Source organism: Schistocerca gregaria, chromosome 2 (assembly GCF_023897955.1).
Source record: "Schistocerca gregaria isolate iqSchGreg1 chromosome 2, iqSchGreg1.2, whole genome shotgun sequence".
Lineage (NCBI taxonomy): Eukaryota > Metazoa > Arthropoda > Insecta > Orthoptera > Acrididae > Schistocerca > Schistocerca gregaria.
In genome coordinates this window covers 479928940-479955877 of record NC_064921.1, presented here as the reverse complement: position 1 = coordinate 479955877, position 26938 = coordinate 479928940, and the positions used below count along the sequence as shown (strand labels likewise).

General features: G+C 39.5%; 2 protein-coding genes across 2 annotated transcripts in view; both read right to left on the bottom strand.

Moving 5' to 3' along the window:
* Nucleotides 1–22797, bottom strand: part of LOC126335847 (glycerol kinase-like) — a 193131-nt gene extending 170334 nt beyond the window's left edge. The window contains exons 1-3 of the mRNA XM_049999317.1: nucleotides 22720–22797; nucleotides 22364–22622; nucleotides 22019–22236 (exon numbers count right to left, since the gene is read on the bottom strand). Coding sequence (XP_049855274.1) covers nucleotides 22019–22236; nucleotides 22364–22622; nucleotides 22720–22797 — 555 coding nt within the window. The remainder of the gene's footprint in view (nucleotides 1–22018; nucleotides 22237–22363; nucleotides 22623–22719) is intronic.
* Nucleotides 22798–22906: 109 nt separating this feature from the next.
* LOC126335846 (uncharacterized) overlaps nucleotides 22907–26938 on the bottom strand; it is a 70372-nt gene continuing 66340 nt past the window's right edge. Inside the window, 1 exon segment of the mRNA XM_049999316.1 lies at nucleotides 22907–22918. Coding sequence (XP_049855273.1) covers nucleotides 22907–22918 — 12 coding nt within the window.

Here is a 26938-nt window from a genome sequence, read left to right as displayed (position 1 = left end):
AATGGATCATTTATCACTGTTACAAGACTGACTTTCATTGTAGAGACTTCACTGGATCAAAGAATATGGATCACTGACTTCTATCATTTCCTGAACTGCCTTTGAGATGAATATGTCTCCAAATTCTTTGAGATATTTCTGCACATACTCCAATTCCTGGCAGAGTGACAAAACTTTTACATGTCTTAGCAGCACCACAATAGTGCTGTAGATATTCCAGACACATTTCTCAGCTAGCTGGGTGCAATAATGAGAAAAATCATTACAGAGGTATCATTATCTGCTCCACTGTTGCCAGGACTCAATTGAACTTGGCAAAAAAATACGTGCATTTGCCTAGCATGCAAATTTTGAAGACGTTCTGGAAGAAAAATTGACAAAGTGTTACAGACTGTTCCACATCATTTGCTCCACCGATTTACATAATGGTGCACTTCAGATGTGTTCCATTCCAAATATCACTTACTACCATCCTCACTTTCAACACACCACGTATGCCTAGAATTTTAATAAAACAACAATAAAATGTATCCAATGTTTTATTATACACACATCAAAAAAAAGTTTTGTATCACCTCAGTACAGAAAATTGGAATTGATATCATTAACATCCCCCCATGAACCATGGACCTTGCCATTGGTGGGGAGTCTTGCATGCCTCAGTGATACAGATAGCCGTAGTGTAGATGCAACCACAATGGAGGGGTATTTGTTGAGAGGCCAGACAAACGTGTGGTTCCTAAAGAGGGGCAGCAGTCTTTTCAGTAGTTGCAGGGTAACAGTCTGGATGATTGACTGATCTGGCCTTGTAATAATAACCAAAACGGCCTCGCTGTCCTGGTACTGCGAATGGCTGAAAGCAAGAAAAAAAATACGGCTGTAATTTTTCCCAAAGGCATGCAGCTTTACTGTACGGATAAATGGTGATGGCACCCTCTTGGGTAAAATATTCTGGAGGTAAAATAGTCCCCCATTCGGATCGCCGGGAGGGGACTACTCAAGAGGACGTTGCTATCAGGAGAAAGAAAACTGGCGTTCTACAGATCGGAACGTGGAATGTCAGATCCCTTAATTGGGAAAATTTAAAGAGGGAAATGGACAGGTTAAAGTTAGATATAGTGGGAATTAGTGAAGCTCGGAGGCAGGAGGAACAAGACTTCTGGTGAGGTGAATACAGGGTTGTAAATACAAAATCAAATAGGGGTAATGCAGTAGTAGGTTTAATAATGAATTAAAAAAATAGGTGTACGGGTAAGCTACTACAAACAGCATAGTGAACGCATTATTGTGGCTAAAACTTGGTTCAAGAATCATGAAAGAAGGTTGTGTACATGGAAGAAGCCTGGAGATACTGGAAGGTATCAGATAGGTTACATAATAGCAAGCCAGATTCAGGAACCAGGTTTTTAATTGTAAGACATTTCCAGGGGCAGATGTTGACTCTGACCACAATCTATTGTTTATGAACCGTAGATTAAAACTGAAGAAACTGCAAACATGTGGTAAATTGAGGAGATGGGACCTGCATAAACTGAATGAACCAGAGGTTGTAGAGAGCTTCAGGGAAAGCATAAGGGAACAATTGACAGGAATGGGGGAAAGAAATACAGTAGAAGAGGAATGGGTAGCTTTGAGAGACAAAATAGTGAAGGTAGCAGAGGATCAAGTAGGTAAAATGACGAGGGCTAATAGAAATCCTTGGGTAACAGAATATATATTGAATTTAATTGATGATAGGAGAAAATACAAAAATGCAGTAAATGAAGCAGGCAAAAAAACAATACAAACGTCTCAAAAATGAGATCGACAGGATGTGCAAAATGGCTAAGCAGTGATGGCTAGAGGGCAAATATAAGGTGTAGAAGCCTTCCTAAAAGACAATTTCCATTCCTTCCGAACTGACTATGCGAATGTAGACGAGATGTGGCTCAAATTCAAAGATATTGAGATATTCATACCTCATAAATTGGTAAGAGATGGAACGGCTCCCCCGTGGTACACAAAAAAGGTCCGAACACTGTTGCAGAGGCAACGGAAAAAGCATGCGAAGTTCAGAAGAACGCGAAATCCCGAAGATGGGCTAAAATTTACAGACAAGCAAAATTTGGCACGTACTTCAATGCGAGATGCCTTTAATAGGTTCCACAACGAAACATTGTCTCGAAATTTGATAGAAAATTCAAAGAAATTCTGGTCGTATGTAAAGTACACAAGCCGCAAGACGCAGTCAATACCTTCGCTGCGCAGTGCCGATGGTACTGTTATCGACGACTGTGCCGCTAAAGCGGAGTTATTGAACGCAGTTTTCCGAAATTCCTTCACCAGGGAAGACGAATGGAATAGTCCAGAATTTGAAACACGAACATCTGCTAGCACGAGTCTCTTAGAAGTAGATACCTTAGGGGTTGCGAAGCAACTCAAATCGCTTGATACGCAGGTCCAGATTGTATACCGATTAGGTTCTTTTCAGATTACGCTGATACTATAGCTCCCTACTTAGCACTCATATACAACTGCTCGCTCACTGATAGATCTGTACCTACAGATTGGAAAATTGCGCAGGTCGCACCAGTGTTCAAGAAGGGTAGTAGGAGTAATCCATTTAACTACAGACCTACATCATTGACGTCGGTTTGCAGTAGGGTTTTGGAGCATATACTGTATTCAAACATTATGAATCACCTCGAAGGGAACGATCTATTGACACGTAATCAGCATGGCTTCAGAAAACATCGTTCTTGTGCAATGCAGCTAGCTCTTTATTCGCACGAAGTAATGGCCGCTATCGACAGGGGATCTCAAGTTGATTCCGTATTTCTAGATTTCCGGAAAGCTTTTGACACAGTTCCTCACAAGCGACTTCTAATCAAGCTGCGGAGCTATGGGGTATCGTCTCAGTTGTGCGACTGGATTCGTGATTTCCTGTCAGGAAGGTCGCAGTTCGTAGTAATAGACGGCAAATCATCGAGTAAAACTGAAGTGATATCAGGTGTTCCCCAGGGAAGCGTCCTGGGACCTCTACTGTTCCTGATCTATATAAATGACCTGGATGACAATCTGAGCAGTTCTCTTAGACTGTTCGCAGATGATGCTGTAATTTACCGTCTAGTACGGTCATCCGAAGACCAGTATCAGTTGCAAAGCGATTTAGAAAAGATTTCTGTATGGTGTGTCAGGTGGCAGTTGACGCTAAATAACGAAAAGTTTGAGATGATCCACATGAGTTCCAAAAGAAATCCGTTGGAATTCGATTACTCGATAAATAGTACAATTCTCAAGGCTGTCAATTCAACTAAGTACCTGGGTGTTAAAATTACGAACAACTTCAGTTGGAAGGACCACATTAATATTGTCGGGAAGGTGAGCCAAAGGTTGCGTTTCATTGGCAGGACACTTAGAAGATGCAACAAGTCCACTAAAGAAACAGCTTACACTACACTCGTTCGTCCTCTGTTTGAATATTGCTGCACGGTGTGGGATCCTTACCAGGTGGGATTGACGGAGGACATCGAAAGGGTGCAAAAAAGGGCAGCTCGTTTTGTATTATCACGTTATAGGGGAGAGAGTGTGGCAGATATGATACACGAGTTGGGATGGAAGTCATTACAGCATAGACGTTTTTCGTCGCGCCGAGACCTTTTTACGAAATTTCAGTCACCAACTTTCTCTTCCGAATGCGAAAATATTTTGTTGAGCACAACCTACATAGGTAGGAATGATCATCAAAATAAAATAAGAGAAATCAGAGCTCGAACAGAAAGGTTTAGGTGATCGTTTTTCCTGCTCGCTGTTCGGGAGTGGAATAGTAGAGAGATAGTATGATTGTGGTTCGATGAACCCTCTGCCAAGCACTTAAATGTGAATTGCAGAGTAGTCACGTAGATGTAGATGTAGATCATAGGGGTAAGATAGATACTGCCTACAGGAAAATTAAAAAGGTCTTTGGAGAAAAGAGAACGACTTTCATGAATATCAATAGCTCAGATGGAAATGCAGTAATCAGCATAGAAGGGAAAGCAGAAAGGTGGAAGGAGTATATAGAGGGTCTATAGAAGGGCGATGCACTTGAGGACAATATTATAGAAATGGAAGAGAATGTAGATGAAAATGAAATAGGAGATATGATACTGCTGTGAAGAGTTTGACAGAACACTGAAAGACCGTAGTCGAAACAAGGCCCCAGGAGTAGACAACATCCCATTAGAATTAATGACAGCTTTGGGAGAGCGAGGCCTAACAAAACTCTACCATCTAGTGAGCAATATGTCTGAGACAGGCAAAATACCCTCAGACTTCAAGAAGAATATAATAATTCCAATCCCAAAGAAAGCAGGTGCTGACAGATGTGAAAATTATCGAACTATCAGTTTAATATGTCACGGCTGCTTTACAGGTGAATGGAAAAACTGGTAGAAGCTAACCTCGGGGAAGATCAGTTTGGATTCCGTAGAAATGTTGGAATATGTGAGGCAATACTGACCCTATGCCTTATCTTAGAAAATAGATTAAAGAAAGGCAAATCCACATTTCTAGAATTTGTAAACTTAGGGAAAGCTTTTGACAATGTTGACTTTCAAATTCTGAAGATGGCAGGGGTAAAATACAGGGAGCGAAAGGCTATCTACAATTTGTACAGAAACCAGATGGCAGTTTCAAAAGTCGAGGGGTATGAAAGGGAAGCAGTGGTTGGGAAGGAAGTGAGACATGTTTGTAGCCTATCCCTGATGTTATTCAATCTGTATATTGAGCAAGCAGTAAAGGAAACATAAGAAAAATTTGGAGTAGGAATTAAAATCCATGGAGGAGAAATTAAAACTTTGCGGTTCGCCAATGACATAGTAATTCTGTCAGAGACAGCAAGGACCTGGAAGAGCAGTTAAATGGAATGGACAGTGTCTTGAAAGGAGGATATAAGATGAAGATCAACAAAAGCAAAATGAGGATAATGGAATGTAGTTGAATTAAATCGGGTAATGCTCAGGGTATTAGATTAGGAAATGAGACGCTTAAAGTAGTAAAGGAGTTTTGCTATTTGGGGAGCAAAATAACTGATGATGGTCAAAGTAGAGAGGATATAAAATGTAGACTGGCAATGGCAAGGAAAACGTTTCTGAGGAAGAAAAATTTCTTAACATCGAGTATAGATTTAGGTGTCAGGAACTCTTTTCTGGCGGTATTTGTATGGAGTGTAGCCATGTATGGAAGTGAACCATGGACAGTAAATAGTTAAGACAAAAAGAGAATAGAAGCTTTCGAAATGTGGTGCTACAGAAGGATGCTGAAGATTAGATGAGTAGATCACATAACTAATGAGGAGGTATTGCATAGAATTGGGGAGCAGAGAAATTTGTGGCACAACTTGACTAGAAGCATGGATCGGTTGGTAGGACATAAGGCATCAAGGGATCACCAATTTAGTATTGGAGGGCAGCGTGGAGGCTAAAAATCATAGAGGGAGACCACAAGATGAATACACTAAACAGATTCAGAAGGATATAGGTTGCAGTAGGTACTGGGAGATGAAGTATGCACAGGATAGAGTATCATGGAGAGCTGCATCAAACCAGTCTCTGGACTGAAGACCACAACAACAACAACAAACATCATTTCTGCCTTTTTTATTGCTCATGAAAACCACACATTGCATTGTTTTACCACCATATAACGAGACCTTCGGAGGTGCTGGTCCCTGGTACCACTAAAACCCAATAGCATATCCTCTTGCATTGATGCATGCCTGTATTCATCATGGAATACTATCCACAAGTTCATCATGGCACCGTTGGTCCAGATTGTCCCACTCCTCAATGGCGATTCGGCATAGATCCCTCAGAGTAGTTGGAGGGTCACATCGTCCATAAACAGCCCATTTCAATGTATCCCAGGTATGTTCAATAGGATTTATGTCTGGAGAACACGCTACCCACTCTGGTAAATCAATGTCGTTATACTGAAGGAAGTTATTCAAAAGGTTTGCACGATGGGGACACGAATTGTTGTCCATCAAGACAAATGTCTCACGAATAAGCTACCGATATGGTTGCACTATCAGTCGGAAGATGACATTCATGTATCTTACAGCGTTACAGCGACTTCCATGACCACCAGTGGCATAGTTTTGAATCCACCTGGCAGATTAAAAGTTAGCCTGGATGTGTCTTTTAGGCATCCAGCTTCCCACATCCCACCTTATAAGTACTGGACTGTTACCAACATTCATCCTCTGATACATGCTACACAAACATTCAGAACACTTTCTCAGATCTGCACATAGTGTGCACTCTAAACAGACAGGTGGGTACATTGATTCTGTCCTAGGAAGTGACTAGGAGACTTAAGATCTTAGGTCTTTAGTATCCTTAAAACCAATAATTATCAGCAGCAGTACTGGTATATGCTTAGGAAAACAGCAGTGCTGGTATACACTTAGGAAATTGTCTCTGTAACCTGTCAATATTACATTTTCTACCTTAGCAAGCTGGAATGACTCCACCTACTATGACTCTATCCCTGTCAACAATTTTTTTCTATTCATTTTCCACTTTTCACCCAAGTATCTATGAAGTACATGTGCAGTATGTACAAGAATCTATCAAAACTTTAATCAGACGTTACCTCACTTACAACTATTATTCACGTTTTTCTTTTCAATGTGCTGATTCTAGTAGTGTAATTAGTTTTATTGGGAACCACGTTATTTAAAAGTTAGTAAGAACTGTAAACTTGACTATAATACAAGTTAGGGAACTTTGATTGCATAGAATATGCTGACATCTCTCTTTAAAAAGAGTGGTATCCCAAGCTTGAAGTAACATTATTTCAACTTCTGTGAACCTATGTAACTTGCTAGATAATAAAAAAAGTTCAAAAGCACCTAGATTTTTCATTGCACATTAAGTCTTTATACTTATTAAATTACAGAATTTAGTACAGTGCATTTGTTGTCGTGACTTTTACACACTGGATGACTTCCTTCACTAAGTAATTAAGCCATTAATTAAGAAATTGCATAAATAACTTTAAAACTAAAGATGGTGCCTGTAGTTGTAAATGGGTTGTTCTCAATGTATGCACACAACATGTTCCATGAACTTTTATATTTTGATGCTATAACATATATCTCAGTCCAATTAGCAAAATCTAACGTATCAATTTTTCAAATGATTATGTATTTTCTTAAACACTAAAATGCTTATAAGCCAGTCATTATATAACATACTCCACCTCAAAATAGTTCATGTTGGAAATCTTAGAGGATTATGTAGAAGTTTGGGAAATTGTGGATAGTTAGTGTTATGTTCAAGTCCAAGGCCAGTAATGACATGACAAACATCTACAAGAGAATCTGCACCTATGTATAAAAATCTTAACATCATGCAGTTTCGTATTTTGTATCTTGTATCTTTGTAATGTGGAAAATTTTTGGTTCATACCTAAACACCAATTATGCAGTGCTTCAAATCCACCTCATGCTTATACTCTAAAAAATGCTCAGTGTCAACTAAATACATTTCTACGTTATTATTACCTGTCACCACGCAAAATACTGTGTCCAACTGTCATTTTAAAACAACTTGAGAATGTTCATCTGTTAGACTTCAGTTACAAAAGAGAACGCTACCTGCCACTGTCAGACGCTATTGGGAAGGTCGCTACCTACAAATAATCTTTTACATAAGAGCCGGAACTGGTCATCATGCTACTTATAGCAATAATAAATGTGGGAAAAGTCACAATAATTAAAGTTGGTAGTGAATATTATTGGAAGTTTTCCCATACTACCATTTCACAGTAGATTTATGACCTTTCTTCAGTGAAACACAGTGCAGTATTTGCTTTGCAGATGGTTCATGTCTCAACCCCTTAAGTCTTCTTTATGCTAGCTATATTGAGGGGTACTGCAACTAAATACCCTCACCAAAACTAAACTAACATGAAAATCAATGTTAAATGTTCTGCAGACAGTCATGTTGGAAATATGCTGTTGCATGGTGTGTTACATCATACATTGCCACTTGCTACTGTGAATTGCCCCACCGTACACCAACTTCACTAGAAACATAACTTGCATTTTCGAAGAATTCATTGCAATTTTTGAGATTCTTCATTTCTAACATTACTCATGTGTGACTAATCTCTATTTATAGTTCAGTCACTTGAATTTAATTGGAAACTTTATCATTTCAGCTAACATGTATATGGGGTGTTACAAAAAGGTATGGCCAAACTTTCAAGAAACATTCCTAACACACACAAAGAAAGAACATATGTTATGTGGGCATGTGTCCAGAAACGCTTACTTTCCATGTTAGAGCTCATTTTATTACTTCTCTTCAAATCACATTAATCATGGAATCAAAACACACAGAAACAGAAAATACCAGCGTGACTTCACTTTGTTACAGGAAATGTTCAAAATGTTTTCCGTTAGCGATTATACATGCATCCACCCTCCGTCGCATGGAATCCCTGATGCGCTGATGTAGCCCTGGAGAATGGCGTATTGTATCACAGCCGCCCACAATACGAGCATCAAGAGTCTCTACATTTGGTACTGGGGTTGCGCAGACAAGATCTTTCAAATGCCCCCGTAAATGAAAGTCAAGAGGGTTGAGGTCAGGAGAGCGTGGAGGCCATGGAATTGGTCCGCCCCTACCAATCCATCAGGCACCAAATCTGTTGTTGAGAAGTGTACGACATTTCGATGGAAATATGCAGGAGCTCCAACGTGCATGAACCACATGTTGTGTCGTACTTGTAAAGGCACATGTTCTAGCTGCACAGGTAGAGTATCCCATATGAAATCACGATAATGTGCTCCATTTAGCGTAGGTGGAAGAACATGGGGCCCAATCAAGACATCGCCAACAATGCCTGCCCAAACATTCACAGAAAATCTGTGTTGATGACGTGATTGCACAATTGTGTGCACACATGTTGATTGTGAAAATTTACAATTTGATCACGTTGGAATGAAGCCTCATCCGCAAAGAGAACATTTGCACTGAAATGAGGATTGACATGTTGTTGGATAAACCAATCGCAGAAGTGTACCCATGGAGGCCAATCAGCTGCTGATAGTGCCTACACACACTGTACATGGTACGGAAACAATTGGTTCTCCCGCAGCACTCTCCATACAGTGACATGGTCAACATTACCTTGTACAGCAGCCACTTCTCTGACACTGACATTAGGGTTATCGTCAACTGCAAAAAGAATTGCCTCGTCCATTGCAAGTGTCCTCATCGTTCTAGGTCTTCCCCAGTTGCAAGTCATTGGCTGGAATGTTCAGTGGTCCCTAAGACGCTGATCACATGCTTCGAACGTCTTCCTGTCAGAACACCTTCGATCTGGAAATCTGTATCAATACAAAAGTACCGCGCCACGGCTTTTGCCCCATGCTAATCCATACATCAAATGGGCATCTGCCAACTCCGCATTTGTAAACATTGGACTGACTGCAAAACCATGTTCATGATGAACACTAACCTTTTGATGCTACGTGCTGATGTGCTTGATGCTAGTACTGTAGAGCAATGAGTCACATGTCTACACAAGCACCAAAGTCAACATTACCTTCCTTCAATTGGGTCAACTGGCGGTGAATTGAGGAAGTACAGTACATACTGACGAAACTAAAATGAGCTCTAACATGGAAAGTAAGCATTTCAGGACACATGTCCACATAACATCTTTTCTTTATTTGTGTAGTAGGAATGTTTCCTGAAAGTTTGGCCATACCTTTTTGTAACACCCTGTATAGCGTCCTTTCTTGTTATTAGACATATTGCAAACATTTTTAATCTCTTGTTCTCCAAGTAAATAAAGTTCCAGATTTAAAAAAAATTTATACATGTATACAGGATGTAACAATAGAAGATATTTCTTTTAGCGACTGAGGACGGTGTGCTGAATAACATTGCATCAGTATTTACTTCATTTGCAGACTAATAATTCTAGCTACTATGAGTAGTATGTCTTACGTTGGTTAGTACCTTCAAGTACATGTGGCAAGAGCAAACGATCAATGCTTAGTTTTTCCTGAGCAGTGAGTCCGGTGTTGAAGTGCGGAAGTGTAGATGCAAGGGATCTGATCTATACTCGGAGGCGAGTTGCAACCATGCAGAAATCATCAGATTGTAGTCATCCTTTGTGTGATTTATAGTTATTACGTTGACGTACTACTTTCAAATCACTTATGTGTATGTCCCATTATAAATACATTAAGTTTTAGCACGTAATGGGCAGTGGGTCCAGTGGTGAAGTGTTGGTGTGTGGATGCAAAGGGTTTGATCTATCCTTGCAGGTGTAGTTCACATAATGATGCAGTTGCAACCATGCAGAAAGCATCATGCTGAACACAACAGAAAAGGCAAAGAGCAGAAAACATCAAAAACACACCATTTTACCTTTCGTATCAGTAGTTTGGTTCTGATGACAGATGCTAAGTAAGTGTTGTAATTGCAATTAACTTTAGCTGCGCACACATATCTGCCTGTTCAGGTAAGCATAGCTTAGGATGAGTGCCCACCATCAATCCTCCCTACTGCACATGCAGTGTCACTGCCTGGTGGTGCGGCAGAAGGGGCATGGGCAGAAGAATGCATCTACGCATCATGCTATTGAACTATACATAATGCAATGTGTAGATTATGCAATAAATTTACTAATTTTTAACACTGTTTATGTTTACTTATGTAAAAAAGATGTTCCATTCCCAACTTCCCCCTTTCAGGAGTCCTTTTTTTTTCTGTCTGAAGTAGCCTATGTTACTTCTCACAGTTCAAGCTATCTCCGTACAAAATTTTATCTAAATTATTTCAGCAGTTTGTTGTGAAAACTTAACAGGCAGAGTTACTTAGACATTGAATAATATTATTATGGAAGTGCGGATTAAACATCTTGTGGATTGTACAGTGTGGCATAGATACAAGCAGGCTGCTTAAGTATAAAGGAAATGCAGTGGAAGTACAGAAATGAAGAACTAAAATGGGCTTACCATTTATTTACAATGAAAAAATATACTGAAAAATATATTTATAAAAGATACTGAAAATGACCCCTGCAGTGTCAATACACAGCTGTGCACCTCATATTAAGATACACCTGGTGTAAAGCTCGGATCCTAAAGGTGGCAACTTCATGGCCGAGTTTCTTTTTCAGTTCCTTTAGTGTGTTTGGATTCGTTTCATAGATCTCCCTCTTCAAGTGATCTCATAGAAAAAAATCATGTGTTATCATATCTGGCAAACATGGTGGCCATAAATGTTTGCTGACAGCTCATTCCTCAGTGAAGACATCACTGAATCATTCCAGGGATACCATATACATGTGGTGTGTTGCTGGAAGATGGAGCATTGCCTTTCATATTCAGTGCGTTGAGCACAAAATTTAGCAAAAATTTCAATATACGCAACAATGTTGAGGGTAGTGTCAAAAAAACATCAGCTCAATGATGCACATTCCTGTTCCACTCCACCAAATACCAATGTTTTTTAGTCATGGATTGGTTTCTGACACACAATGTTAGGGTTCTCCACTGCCAAGTACCATAGGTTCTGTGAATTCACACGACCAGAAGCATGAAACCATGCTTCATCACTCATGATGTAATGGAAAGGGTCTAACAAACCATCACTGATGGTATTCAAAAGCCACATGCAGTAGTCTATGCATTTCTGACTATCATCTTCCTATAATTGCTGCACAGCTTCAAATTAAGACTTTTTAGTACCTGCTGGCGACACCTCCTACTTACATGTGCCTGTTGGGCCAATTTATGTGTACACTTCTGCAGACTCTGATTAATTCTTTGACGAATGTTTGCAGTAACTTCTGGTGTGAGAACTGAAGGAATTCTTTGTTGTTTTACATTTTGCAAAGATCTGTAGGTACCCAAATTTTTATACATACTCTGTATTGCTCACTTTGCTGGTAGTCCTCTATCCTGGTACTTGACCCAAAAAATTTTGTGTATTTCCTTAATCAAACCTGTTTTCACCTATGCTTCTACAATGAAAATTCTTTCTTCTATGGAGAAAGTCTTTTACAGACCACAAAGTGAAACAGCTGTACTCACTGATGAAACAAACTGAAGTGCTGACAGAAGAATGTTGACAATAGATTATTGCATAAAACTGAACATTGTTGCTGCTATTTACTCTACTTCAGAAGTTGAAATATTGCATTTGCATTCAAAAGGGAGGCAGGATGCTTTTAACTGTGCCAACCTATACAAGCACTGTATTTGTTTGTTGAATCACATTAAGTAGAACATATCAACCAATAAAACAATTTTCACAAATGTGATAAAAGTTCAAAAGTTGAAGAGTAAATAACTTATTCAAGGAGTAAATTTTTTCCCTAGTTAATGTTATGTCCTTCAAACCAATAAATATCTTGTGCTTCACACTTTCCAAAGTAGCTCATGATCTCCCTAAGGGTTCACGCTACCACTATACCAAATTTCATCATAATCTGCACTTCTGCAACTATGCATACAAGAGCTTCAATGGATTGGAAATAATAGACAACCACTTGCAGTCTACAAGTTTTATTAAACTTTGACCATGTTTTCCACAGTTTTAAAGTTGTATTCTTTAGAAGGTATTGTAGACAGAATCACATATTATCTATATCTTATGCAAGAGCCATTGACTCTGTCTACTAAATGTGTGTATCACACAAATCATGTGATTAAGTAGATGACTCTCACATGTACTAGACAGAGTCAATGATAATATGTGATTCTACGTACTATACCTTCTGAAGAAGATAGTTTTAAAATTGTCAAAACCATAGTCGAGGTTTAACAAACCTGTATTTTGAAACTCGTTGGCTGTCATTTCCAATCCACTGAGGAATTAGTTCTGTAATTATAATTTTAGTGTGGATGAGAAATCATTTGACTCTTCTGCAGTACAATCTGTGTTGGTAAGCACTTGACACCAAAGAATAAATTCTAACAGCATCATTGTGTTGAAGCATGGCCACAACAAATGTGGGGCTTGTAGTGTGATAGAATCTTCAATTGCAATGTTATCTTTGCACCCTGAGACACGTATAACCTTTTTTTTTCTTTTTTAAACTCACTCATTATGGTCAGTAAAATAATTTTAAAAATATTAATTTTTTGCGATACATGTTGAATCAGTGGGCATCGAAACAACATCATCACAAATATTTCATTGGGAGAGAATCATCATCGCATCAGTCAGAGTGACACATTCAGCTAACAGCTAGTGACAGAGAAGTTACCATCATTATGTTCACTTTCCCTGTGACCATTATAACTAATTGTAATTTTCTTTTTTCAAAGGGGCATGTAAAAGATGTACGAATTTAACCTTTGTAATGTTTCATTTCTATCATGCATACAGTAGTGAAAGATTGTTTGCCCTGTAATATACTGAAGACCATGTAATGTTGATAACAACAGAAACACATTTATTAACTGTTATGTTACTGTAAAATGGAAAAATAAATTTTTTATTAGTGAGAACTGCAAATAAATAAGCTGGCCGACAGAGTTTTATTGGAAGTTAAATGACTGGTGAATAAAGTGAAATGTTTATACTATTACAAAGTACAAAAGAAGAAGAACAGTTCACTGCTGAACTATTAATGTGGAAAAATTTACAATCTATTAAATTCATAGAGTTCTTAAATATTAAAATTTAGGTAAAATTAAACAAGGAATGACATGCAGACACTGTATGAGGTCTGTTCAAAAAATTCTGGAACATTCTTAATTTCAAGCCATGCTGTGTTGGAGTGAAAAGCAGTTGGCATTCCTGCACACCCCTGTATTTAATGTGTAACTGCCACAAATTTCATTGTTGTATGTCTATTAGTTATTGGTCAGTGCTGTATTGAGTGGAACACGAGGTAGAGGAGCAAAACATCTGCATTAAATTTTGCATGAAACTCAAGAAAATCTGTATAGAGATATACCAAATGATGCAGAAAGCATACAGTGATGAGTGCTTGAGACGTACTCAGTGTTATGAATGGTTCACATGGTTTAAAAATGGCCAGACAGATGTTGAAGAAGGCCTCAATCAGGATGGCCTTCGACATCTACCGATGACGATCACGTCAGGGATGTCAACGAAATTTGGCATGCCAATCGAAGACTGACTGTCCAAGAGATTGCAGAAGAATGTAACAATTGAGTTAGATAATATCATGAAGTCTTGACACAGCATCGTAGCAACCACTGTGTGGCTACCAAGTGCATCCCATGGTTCATGAGTCAAGACAAGAGAGATCTTCACCTCGCAATCTGCGAAGAGCTTTTGAATTCCACAAATGAGAACAAGCTGTTCCTTAAGAGAATCATAACTGGTGATGATATTTGGGTCTATGGTTATGATGTTGAGACCAAGGTTCAATCTTCACAATGGGCCAGGAAACATTCTCCAAGACCAAAGAAAGCTCGTCAGGTCAGGTCAAATGTCATAGCCATATGATCTTTTACAGAAGCTCAAAATTTAGTGTGGACTTCAATGTGAGATGCTTATAACAGTTTCCCTACTGAAACCTTGTATTGAAGCTTGGCAAAAAATCCAAAGAGGTTCTGGTCGTTCTTTGACTTTGAAAGATTAGTTCATCGTGAATTCGTGCCACAGGGAAAAACTGTTAATCGGTGGTACTATCAGGATATGTTACAATTCCTGTAAGAAATTGTGAGAAGGAAATAGCCTGAAATGTGGAGAGACAATTCATGGCTCTTGAATCATGCTAATGCACCCACACATTCATCCCTATTGGTGCATGACTATTTCATAAAAAACAAAATCATTGTCCAGTCTCATCCTCTGTACCCTCCAGACCTGGCCCCTGCAGGCTTTTTTTTTTTTTTTGATGAGATAAAAATATTTTTGTCAATTGATGAGATAAAAGAAAATCAGCAGATGGTACTTTGCGCGATCCAGCAAGAGGCATATCAAGACTGCTTCCAGAAGTGGAAACAGCATTGGGAATGGTGTATCAATGGTGTAGGAGAGTATTTCGAAGGAGACCATGCACAGTAAGCAAAAGGCAAGTGTAAAAAAAATTGTGGACAAAGTTCCAGAATTTTCTGAACATATTTCATATATTAAACAACAAAAAAAAGCATGCCGGATTAAAACGAACGCAAGATCTCCAAGATTGGCAATCTTTTACAAAAGTTTGAAATTTATCACATACTTCAATGTGAGATGCTTTTAATAGTGTCCGCAATGAAACTGTCTCGAAACCTGGCAGAAAATCTGTAGAGGTTCTGGTCATATGTAAAGTATGCTAGGGACAAGACACAATCAATGCATTCTCCACAAGTTAGCAATGGAAATACTATTGATGACAGTGTTGCCAAAGCAGTTGTTAAACATAGCCTTCTAAAATTCCTCCACCAAAGAAGATGAAGTAAATGTTCCAGAATTGAAACCAAGAATGGCTGTCAACATGAGTAACTTAACAGCAGATATTGACAGAATAGTAAAGCAACTTAAATTACTTAATAAACTTGAGTCTTCCAGTCCAGACTCATTACTCACATGAAGTGTTGAGTGCTATCAACAAGGGATTTCTAATCAATTCTGTATTTCTAGATTTCAAAAAGACTTACACCATACTTCACAAATGGTTTGTAATTAAATTGCGTGCTTGTGGAATATCATCCCAGTCACGCAACTGAATACGTGATTTCTTGTCAGAGAGGTCAGTTTGTAGTAACTGATGGAAAGTCGCCAAGTACATCAGAAATGATTCCTAGTGCTTCCCAATGTAGTCTTATAGGCCCCCTGCTCTTCCTCACCTACACAAATTATTTAAGAGGTAACCAAAGCAGCAGTCTTAGGTTGTTTGCAGATGATGCTGTCATTTATTGCCTACTAAAGTCATCAGAAGATCAAAACAAATTGCAAAATGATTTAGAAAATTACCTGTATGTTGCGAAAATTGGCAAATTAAACCTAAATAACAAAAAGTGTGAGGACACCCACATAAGTGCTAAAAGGAATCAGTTAACTTCAGTTACACAATAAATCAATTAAATCTGAAGGCTGTAAATTCAACTAAGTAACTAGGAATTACAATTACAAACAATTTAAATTAGAAAGAACATATAGAAAATGTTGTGGGCAAGGTGAACCAAGGACTGCATTTTATTGGCAGAACACTTAGAAAATACAGCAGATCTACTAAAGAGACAGCCTACACTACACATGTCCATCCTCTTTTGCAGTACTGCAGCATGGTGTGGGATCCTTACCAGATAGGGTTAATGAGGTACATAGAGAAAGTTCAAAGAAGGGCGGCACATTTTATATTATTGAGAAATAGTGAAGAGTGTGTCACAAACATGATACAGGGTCTGGAGTAGACAACATTAAAACAAAGACATTTCTCGCTGTTGCAGGATCTTCCCACAGAATTTCAATCACCAACTTTCTCCTTTGAATGCAAAAATACTTTGTTGATGCTGACCTTGACCCAAACAGGGAGAAATTATCATCATAATAAAATAAGGGAAATTGGAGCTCACACGGAAAGATATAGGTGTTTGTTTTTTCTCACACTTTTCAAGAGTGGAACAACAGAATTATTGTGAAAATGCTCGAACAGTCCACAGGTGTACTGCCGGTCCATAATGTCCAACAGGCACAACATTTCGGCAATCAGAAATGTCACTATCATCAGGTGCGCTGATGAACTTAATGCCTGAGGGCAGGCGGCCGTCCTAAATCACCTCCCCCCCGCGAGGTGTTCTCCGCGGCCCGTGCCCGAGGCCACGCGTCGGCAGTCGCTGAGAGGCTGGCGTCGGCGTCTTTGGTGGCATCAGTGTAACTACCTCATCCACCCTGGTTGTTTGTTCACTTTTTTTGCTGAGCCTCTTTTTAATTAGACTCAGTGCTGGTTCCCATGCCTTGCTGAGGTTATATCCGCAATCTCTGTTGATGAGACTGTCCCCGGTACAAATTTCGATAGCGTCTCTAACGACACTGTCCCAGTATTTAGATGTCTGTGCCAAGACCCTGGTGTGTTAGTAGTCCACTTCATGATTTTCGGAAAAACAGTGCTCTGCAACTGCCAACTTGTTGGAGTACACGAGTCAACTGTGCCTCTGATGTTCTCAGAAACGATCTTCGATGGTGCACACTGTCTGTCCAATGTAAGTCTTCCCACACTCACAGGGAATTTGGTATATGCCAGCTTTCCGCAAACCAAGATTGTCTTTGACACTTCCCAATAATGCTCGTATTTTATTGGGCGGGCAAAAGACTGTTCCTACTTGGTGTTTCCTCAATATTCGTCCTATTTTCCCCCGATAGTGCGCCAGCATACAGTATATAGGCGCTGGCTCTCTCTTCCTCCATGACTTCATCCATCTCCATCCGCTGTACTGTAGAGGTGGGGCAGAGAGCACTTCTGATCTGCCATTCTGAGTACCCGTTTTTCTGAAATACAGTTTTGAGGTGTTCCAGCCCATGGGGCAGACACTCTGTGTCCGAGATGGTGCGTGCCCTGTGCACCAATGTTTTTAGTACCCCATTCCTTTGCGAAGTGTGGTGGCAGCTATTTGCATGCAAATACAGGTCGGTGTGCGCTTTCTTCCTGTATACCCCATGGCCCAGGGTGCCATCCACTCTTCGTTTGACCATGATGTCCAGGAATGGTAAACTTACTTCTGCTTCGGTCTCCGTAGTGAATTTGATGTTCAGATGTATGGAGTTCAGGTGTGTAAGGAAGTCTAGGAGCTTGTCCCTTCCATGGGGCCATATCACGAACGTGTCATCAACATAACGTAGAAAACAAGTAGGTTTTCATTTGGATGATGCCAAAGCTTCCTCCTCAAAATACTCCATATAGAAATTCACGACCACAGGCGAAAGTGGGCTCCCCATTGTGACTCCTTCTGTTTGCTCATAGTATTCTCCATTAAACAGAAAATACGTGGAGGTCAGAACGTGCCTGAAAAGGTCGGTCGTCTTCTCGTCAAATTTCTGTGCAATGTGCAATGAGCTCAACTGACTCTCGAAGAGGCACCCTGGTGAATAATGAGACAACATCAAAACTCACCAGGATAGCTGAGTCTTTCAGTTTGAAGTTCTCAAGACGTTTTAAAAAATCCGTAGAATTCCGAATGTGATGAGGGTATATACCCACATAAGGGCTCAGTACTTCTGCCAGGTATTTGGCCAGCAAATATGTAGGTGCCCTAACGTTGCTGACAATTGGTTGTAACAGCACCCCTTCTTTGTGGACTTTAGGGAGTCCATAAAGTCTTTGCGGTACAGGTCCTTGAGGTGTCAATTTCTTGGTGACACCCTCTGGTAAATCCGCGTCCTTGAGAAGAGCCCTAGTCTTGTTCTCCACCTTCTTTGTGGGGTCAGAATTGATCTTCCTCTAGGATTCATCATTTAGCAGGCTCTGCATCTTCTCAGTGTAGTCCTTATGGGAAAGGACAACTGGAGCATTTCCTTTGTCAGCTGGTAAGACAACAATCTCAGGGCTCTGTCTCAGGTCTCTAATGGCTGCCCTCTCCCTGCTGGTAATATTTGACTCGATTGGTTTTGGTTCTCATCAGAGCACGGCATGTTTGCCGGCGCACTTCTTCAGCTGCTTCAGGTGGTAGTCGCGCAGCAGCCTGTTGAACTGCACTGACGATGCCCGCTACCGGCATGAACCTAGGTGTGGGTGCAAAATTAAGTACCTTCTCCCGCTGTATGTCTTGCTTGAACAGGAGCTCAGTTTGTCAGCACACCTGACAATGGCGACATGTCTGATCGCTGAAATATTGTGCCTGTTGGACACTACACCCATGGGCTGTTCGAGCAAGAAATATGCCGGGAGAAGTTGAAGAATCACATCATATACCTCTACGGGGAGGAGATGTATCGCAGCATGACGAAATTCGACAAGCTGCGCTACCGAAGGAGCTGTTTGCCGAGTGCTCTTGCCTTTCAGAAGAGATGTCGTGCCGAACAGGTTGTGCCAAACTTTGCTAAGGTCACGCATCACATCGACTCTGCAGCAGCTAATAGAATTAAGAAGCGTGCTAGCCTCGCCTCAGTTTGTGATAGGGTGCACTTTACCCACCGCAGCTTTGAGTACAACTCCCAGGAACTACTTAAAATACATCTACAACTAGCCAATCATTTTAATTCCGGGACCTGGGACTGGATTGATGGTGTTACATGGGTGACTGCTGATGCAGCACATAAGGTGGCCTCGGGACATCAGATATCTAAATTTTCTCATCTCTCTGACAAACCATCGTTGGAGGCCCCACGCAAGATGGTCATCAATCTCACAGGCGATGCAGTCTCTGTTCTGGAGAGGGGACTTAATTCTGTGCCCACACTTAGGTTCATGCCGGTAGCGGACATCGTCAGTGCAGTTGAACAGGACTACTAACAAACCAGGGTCTTGGCACAGACATCTAAATACTGGGACAGCGTCGTTAGAGAGACTATCAAAATTTGTACCGGGGACGGACTTATCAACAGAGATTGCGGCTATAACCTCAGCAAGGCTAGGGAACTAGCACTGAGTATAATTAAAAAGAGGCTCAGCAAAGAAAACGAACAAGTGACCAGGGCGGACGAGGCAGTTAAACTGATGCCACCACAAACGCCAATGCCAGCCTCTCAGCGACCTCCAACATGTGGCCGCAGGCGCGGACTGCGGAGAACGCCTCGCGGGGGAAGGGGATTTAGGACCAACGGCCACCTGCCAACAGGAGCTCAGTTCGTCAGTGCACCTGACGGTGGCGACACGTCTGATCACTGAAATATTGTGCCCATTGGACACTATGGACCGGCAGTAGACCTGTGGACTGTTCAAGCAAGAAACACGCCGGGAGAAGTTGAACAATCACATTGTGAAAATGGTTTGATTAGCCCTCTGCCTGGCACTTAAGTGTGATTTGCAGAGTATCCACATAGATGTATGTGTAGAGATGTATTAAAGATTGTGAAAAATAATTTAACAGAAGTCTTAAATTAAATGGTACCTCAGGTATTGAGAAAAAGAATAATTCATCTCTGACACTAAATCAACAAATAAGTAATGAAGTCTATCTCTGGTTGATACTACAGCAATGAAACGAAACAAATTATTTGATTGACTGATGAGCCAATTATATTAAGGTACAGATACTAATAACAAATATTCCTGGCAAGAACCTGTGACTGCTTGTAACATGCCCGGGAGTGCGAATGGGTGGGGTGGTTCCTTATACTGACTTTTCGTTTCGTGACCGTGCGCCTTGTCCACAACACGTACCTGGTAATCCCGCAGCAGTTGTGTTGTTCTGCTCCATAGCTGGCTGTTGGCTTGCCTGAAATTATCTATAGAAATATGCTAGTGGATTTAGGGGAGCCACTTAACATTAAAACAATGCTGTTCTATGTCTGGTATGAACATTTATATTCTGAGACGGTATGGAAACCACAGGTTGCACTGTTTACACTCTAAACCGTGAATGTTTATCCGAATTAACCACATTGATGATTAACAGTCCAAAAATATAATTCAGATGAGCATATGCATAACCGACACGACGCGGGTGATTGTTGATAATGCGGAAACACGATGATCGAACACATGTCTTCACGCTCGCTACAAATCACTGGCACTTGATTGCACTCTTTTGTGGTAAATAATATTATTGATTCACATTTGTTCATTCTTGGTGAGACCGAACATGGTGCGGATGATTGATACTGTGCGACACGCAACGAGAGGATACCAAATACGTTATCAGTGGCACTGCTCATTTTTTAATTACATCTGACGCACTTTCTTCTGGATTACTTCCATATTTAATCACTTTACTATAATAGCACTTGTAGCAACACATCAACCTGAATACTAACAATGCTTCTTACATGCAGAGCTACACACTACACAACATAGCAGTTCCATGTCCCGCACTCGACACTTTACAGACGTGGCTGCCCACAAAGATTCTCCAGAACTAAGCCAGCGATATGACAATACGCTTGCATACTGACATAATAAATAAAATACAATAATGTATTTAATATGTAGTGGGATGAAATATGATGTTTGCAATATGCAAACGCATGGTCCCATAACAATGAGGCATATTTTGAAAGGTTTCCATTCAATTACCCCACTAGAGTGAAAAATTCATAATGGAGAACGAAGTTAGGTAGGGAGATTCCATTTCACTTAAATTATTTTCTACAGCCTTGGAAAAGGTCTTCAAGTAATTAACCTAGAATGAAGAAGGAATATGCATAAATGCATAACATGTTTAAATTTATATTCAGTATTAACAAATTTCTGTTTCAGAAACGTTTCCACTGTTTCTACCAGCCCAAATTTTATATCCTCTATAGTCCTGCTGTCATCACTTAGTGTGTTGCCTAACAGGAACACTCATCTACTAACTAGTGTCACATTCCCAAAACAAATTCCCTAAGCATCAACTGATTTTATTTGACTACATTCCAGTGGCCTTGTTTCACTTTTGTTGATGTTAATGTTACAAACTCTTTCAAAACAAAATCATTTCCATTAATCTAATATTCTAAATCTTTGACAAAAAGACAATTTCGAGGACAATCCTTTGTGAACTTTAATTGCCTTTGCAAATTTCTCCTTTACTTCCTTTACTGCTCACTCGATGTGCAAATTTAATACCATTAGGACTAGGCTACAACCCTCTCTTGCTCCCTTGTCAACTATTGCCTTCCTTTCAAGTCCTTCAGTTATTGAACTGCAGTACCGTTCCTGCACAAGTTATAGAATAGATAAACTGTCACACTCTTTATTTTATTTCTGATAACTTGTGTGGATAATATCGTTTAGCTAAAGGCAGTTAGAATTTAATACGAAGTTCACTACTCTTCTGTTTATTTAAGTTTTAAAAAATTTGGAGACAACTGACAAATTACAAGTATATAAAATTGGAATTGTATTTTTGGTACTTTGTAAACAAAATGTTGGTATACATAAGGCTATTATTGTTGCAATATTGTTTAAAAATGTCAAAGTTTACCCATACTATCCAGGTATCAACAGTGCCAAACATGCACTTTTGTTCCCTAATTGCCTTTCGAATTTCAGGCACATTTTCTATCATCCACCTTATTTTCAGGGCACTAAATAATGTACTAATGGGAAGGCCACAAATAGGTTTCAATGCATTTTTGTTGTTGTGAGGAACTTTTGCCAAAACATTGTCTATTAATGATGCCGCCCGTATGTCAGACCAAACTGAAAAGAGAAAGAAATGTCCTCTCATCAGGTGACATATCAGCTATTTTAAAATCTAAGTGCAAGAACCATACCATTCAAGGATGCATTGCAATACTGCAGAGTTAGAATAAAACATTAGGCTTACCAATTGCATTGTAAAGTGGCTGGCCAGTTGTTGAATCCCACAGAATGGATGTCTCCCTTTGATTTGTTATACCAAGGGTCACTATTCTACTTATGTCAATACCCTGTTCTTCCATTTTGAGAAGAGTTTCACTGATGCATTTTCTAACAAGATCAATAATCTCCATTGGATCCTGCTCCTGCCAACCCTCATGAGGGCATATCTGTTTAATTCTTTCTGTATGGTACATAATCTCCTCCCACGTTTTTGAACTAATCAGCTGCAAATATGCAACAGTCTTGCACAATGATACAAAGCAAAGAATGAAATCAAACAATAGTGTTTTATAAATTGAGACTGACTTTCACAGAGCATACCACAAAACTTGCAGTATTAGTGCCTTCATTTATTACTCCAATCAAAGGTGATGAGTCTTCTTCTGAGGACTCAGTCATTCTTCTTACAAAAAATCTAAATCCAACTGTAGATGATTGGAAACAAATTTTTTAAATCAAGTTCTGTAAATGATTTTTTATAAATTTTTGCTATAATTTCAAGTCAAAGCTAAGGATAAACCTGAAACAGTAAAATATAAAAGAGGAAAAAAAACACACAATGGCATTAAATTTGTGACATTTCGTAATACATATAAATAGATATATCTGTAGAGCTGTGAATATGATGACTGTACTACACATAATGCAGAATAGCATTCATTGCTAATAATAGAGACTCTGCTAACTCCAGTCGCCCTTGACTGATGTATATAGATTTAATTCCATCAGTAAGGTACAGCTATTAAAAACTACTGACAATTTTGGAAGGAGGAGAGTATCCTCACTGGATTCTTTCCTCATGATGCAAGATTGTAATATCTGACAGATGGGCTTCAAATTACATGCAAAATCATTAACACTAATATTATTTTAAACTGTAGACATATCAAAAATTTTGGTCTATGCATTATTCACAAAAACATATGAGCAGCTGTCAAAGCATTTGCCATACAACACACACAACCATATTTTAGCAATAAAATGTTGCAGTAAAGTACATAATATGTTTTAATAGGTCAGTACCCATAGATATAAAAGGACATTCTGTAGCAAAGTACTTACATTATACTGTTGTTCATTGTTTCCAAGAACTCAATAATTTTGTCATTGATGTATTTGCATGAAATAATGGGAGAAAAGAATGGCTGAAATGCTCCAAAATGTTTAAAATTTCATGTTACAGCCAAATGGGAAAACAAATACACACATTGTACCTAACACATAAAGCAATTATTCATTCTAGAAGAAAGGTACTGATACATTAAGCACAGAAAAGAGATGAAATAAAAAAAGACTATTACTGCTGATTAACCATTATAGACAAATGGAAGAGCCAGCCATTCTCATGTGTTTCTTGTGTAAAAACCATTCCCTTTTTGAAATGAACAGCATGTATCATAACTATGACACTAGAGTAAAAAATGATCTACATCTTGAACAAAAGAATCTAAGTATGGTAGAAAAAGGAGTACACTACTCTTGCATAAAAATATTTAATGATCTCCCTCAGGCAATAAAAATGTCAGTTACTGATCCACCTACATTTAAAGATCAACTTAAACAATATCTTCTAACTAAAATCATTTACTCACTGGACGAATTTATGTATGAGAATATGTGAATTGATTTTGATCTATTGTAAGTCTGTTCAAAGTAATTTGTAACTTTTTGCAAACAACAATTCTTGTAAATATTTTTTCTATGTAATATATTATTCATTGTACAACCTATTATTATAAACAAATGTCTCAAATCTATGTAAATGACACATTCTACATCGAAGCGATTCATCGCTAATGGGCCTACAGAACACAAATGAAATAAATAAATAACCCCTTTTCAGAAGTTCTGACTTTATAAAGAATTATAAAACATAACAAACTGATGACAAACTACTCTTCTGTAGCTGATTAAAACCAGGTGTGTAGAAACATTTAACTCTACAGTGAACTTTCTAGCTTTTGAACTACTGTTCTTTTACCACTTCAAATATACACTCTCATACTGACATCCATAACAATAACCAAATGCACTCATTTCTGGTGATGGACAGAGGCTGTTTATGCTAGCTTGCTCAGTCTGAGTCGGGAGGAGAGAGCAGATGAAACAAAATGTGTCACTAAAAGGGTGTACAATATACAAGGCAAGGATGGATAAATGTGGTTACAAGAGGGATGATAGTAGAGGACACATGTTGATCTCTAACAGAGAAGCAAAATAGTGACTGACAAAGGTAACATTCACAAACATGTTGAAAGAGAGACAGGGAAAAAAGAGGAAGAGGGAGAGAGAAGTAATGGGTGTAGAAAACAAGAGCATAATGTTTGGACAAGGCTCGACTGCTGTGAGATATGAGGAAATGTGGTAGCAAAGGTAAGGAAGTGTGAAGGGGACTTTTGGAGGCTTAGGTCATAGAAGTTGCAAGAGTGGATGAGATGATGGAGGAAGAAACAGTCTCATAACAGCTGCTCTGTATTGTTGTGGTTCTTAGTCTGAAAACTGGTTTGATGCAGTTCTCCTTGCTAGTCTATTCTGCACAAGCCTCTTTATCTTTCTGTATCTACTGAAACCTAGAACCATTAGAGCCTGCTTACTAAATTCCAGCCTTGGTCTCTGTCTATAATTTTTATCCTTACACTTTTTTCACTACTAAACTGATGATTTGTTCTGTCACCTGATACCTTCTCTTAGACGTATTATGCTATAAAATTCTGATTTCCCAATTTGATTCAGTAGCTCATCAGTAGTTATCTGATCAATTATGATTATTTCATGGTTAAAAGTTAAATGGTAGTTCCATTATTACTATTTCCATTCATTTTTCATTGAAAAATTAATTAATTATTGTTATAGTTTAGGTAATTACTATTACTTGTCCAGGATGGAATGCCACTATACTGGCTTGAATGAGTGGTATCCCACAGATAGAAGATGCACTGTTGACATCTGCAATCAATTATGATGGTGACATAGCAGTCTTCCTGATTTTCCACACAAGTACAAGTACATCCTGCTTCCATTGCACCAGCAACTACCTTATGTCTAGGTCCATCCTGTTTAATTTACATTAATGCAAGTCATTCAGATAAGGAATGAAAGCAGTCACAATGTGAATTGAAGGCTGCTGTAGGACACTCATTTACTGGATTCATCATGTCACGATCTGACTCCTTTTTATGTACCATACACAACTCATCACTATTGATGCTACCTCCCCCTCCTACGCCGCTAACACCCACAGCTTGGTGCTATTGAACACTACCTTTCCCAATGCCTGACTGATTCCAAACCTACAATCTTCTTCCTGGTCACCATGACCAACTATATTTTCACCCACAAATACTACATCTTTAAATGCCTCATCTACAAACAAATCCATGATACAGTAAGGGGCACCCAAATGGCAGAATCCTTTGCAAACCTATTCATTGGTTATCCAGAGGAATCCTTTCTAACCACCCAGAATCCCGAACCCGTAACCTGGTTCAGGTTCACTGCGATGTCTGATCTGGATTGATGGCGAGCACTCTATCCATATTCCTCCAGATCCTCAGCACCTTCTCCTTAATCCTCCATTTGCTTCATCTAGTCCTCCTCAAGCCAACAAGCCACCTTCCTTAATGTTAACCTAAATCTCAAAAATGGCCACATCAGTACCTTTATCCATATCAAACATACCAACCACAAGCACAGGACCACATTCACATCGTCTGGTCACAAAGGAGCACTCCCCCTGTGACTCAGTACCATCTAGGACTCAAGCAACTGAATCACATTCTCCACCAAGGTTTCTACTACCTCATATCATTACCTGTAATAAGTAATATCCTACCCATTATCTTACACACTTCTCCCACAGGAGTATTCCATTGCCCACCAAACCTGCTCAGTATCACTGTCCATCCCTACTCCACCCCTGCTCCTTGCCTAATGGATTGTATCCTTGCAATGGATCTAGGTGCAGAGACCTGTCCCATATATCGTCCCCACCATCACCTAATCCAGTCCGGTCACAGCCATCATGTACTCCAACAGAGGCAAGACTATTATGAAATCAGTCATGTGATATAAAATCTAAGCTGCAACCACTGCGCTGGTTTCTATGTGGGCCTGTGAACCAATAAGCCATCAACATGCATAATGTCCACACAAACTGTGGCCAAATTACCACCTGTTGCTCAACATGCTGCCCAACAGACATGCTTCACTTCAATGACTGCTTCACAGCTTGTGTCATCTAGTTCCATCCTACAAATACCAGCTTTTCGGAACTGTGCAAACGGGAAGTTTTTCTGCAATATGTACTACTTTCCTTTAACCCCCTGGCCTCAACTTTTGCTAGTCGTCGTCGTTTACCCACCAATACCCTTCACTGTTCCCACTCCAGCACTACACAGCCTTCTATTCCACCAACGTACCCACAAGTCATTTTCTCCTCCTCTCCCTTCCAGCTTGCACCCCCCCCCCCCCCCCTTAAACCACTCTACTGCTCCTTTCCCAGCTTTCTCCTCACCCCCATCACCCACAGATTGCTTCTCCC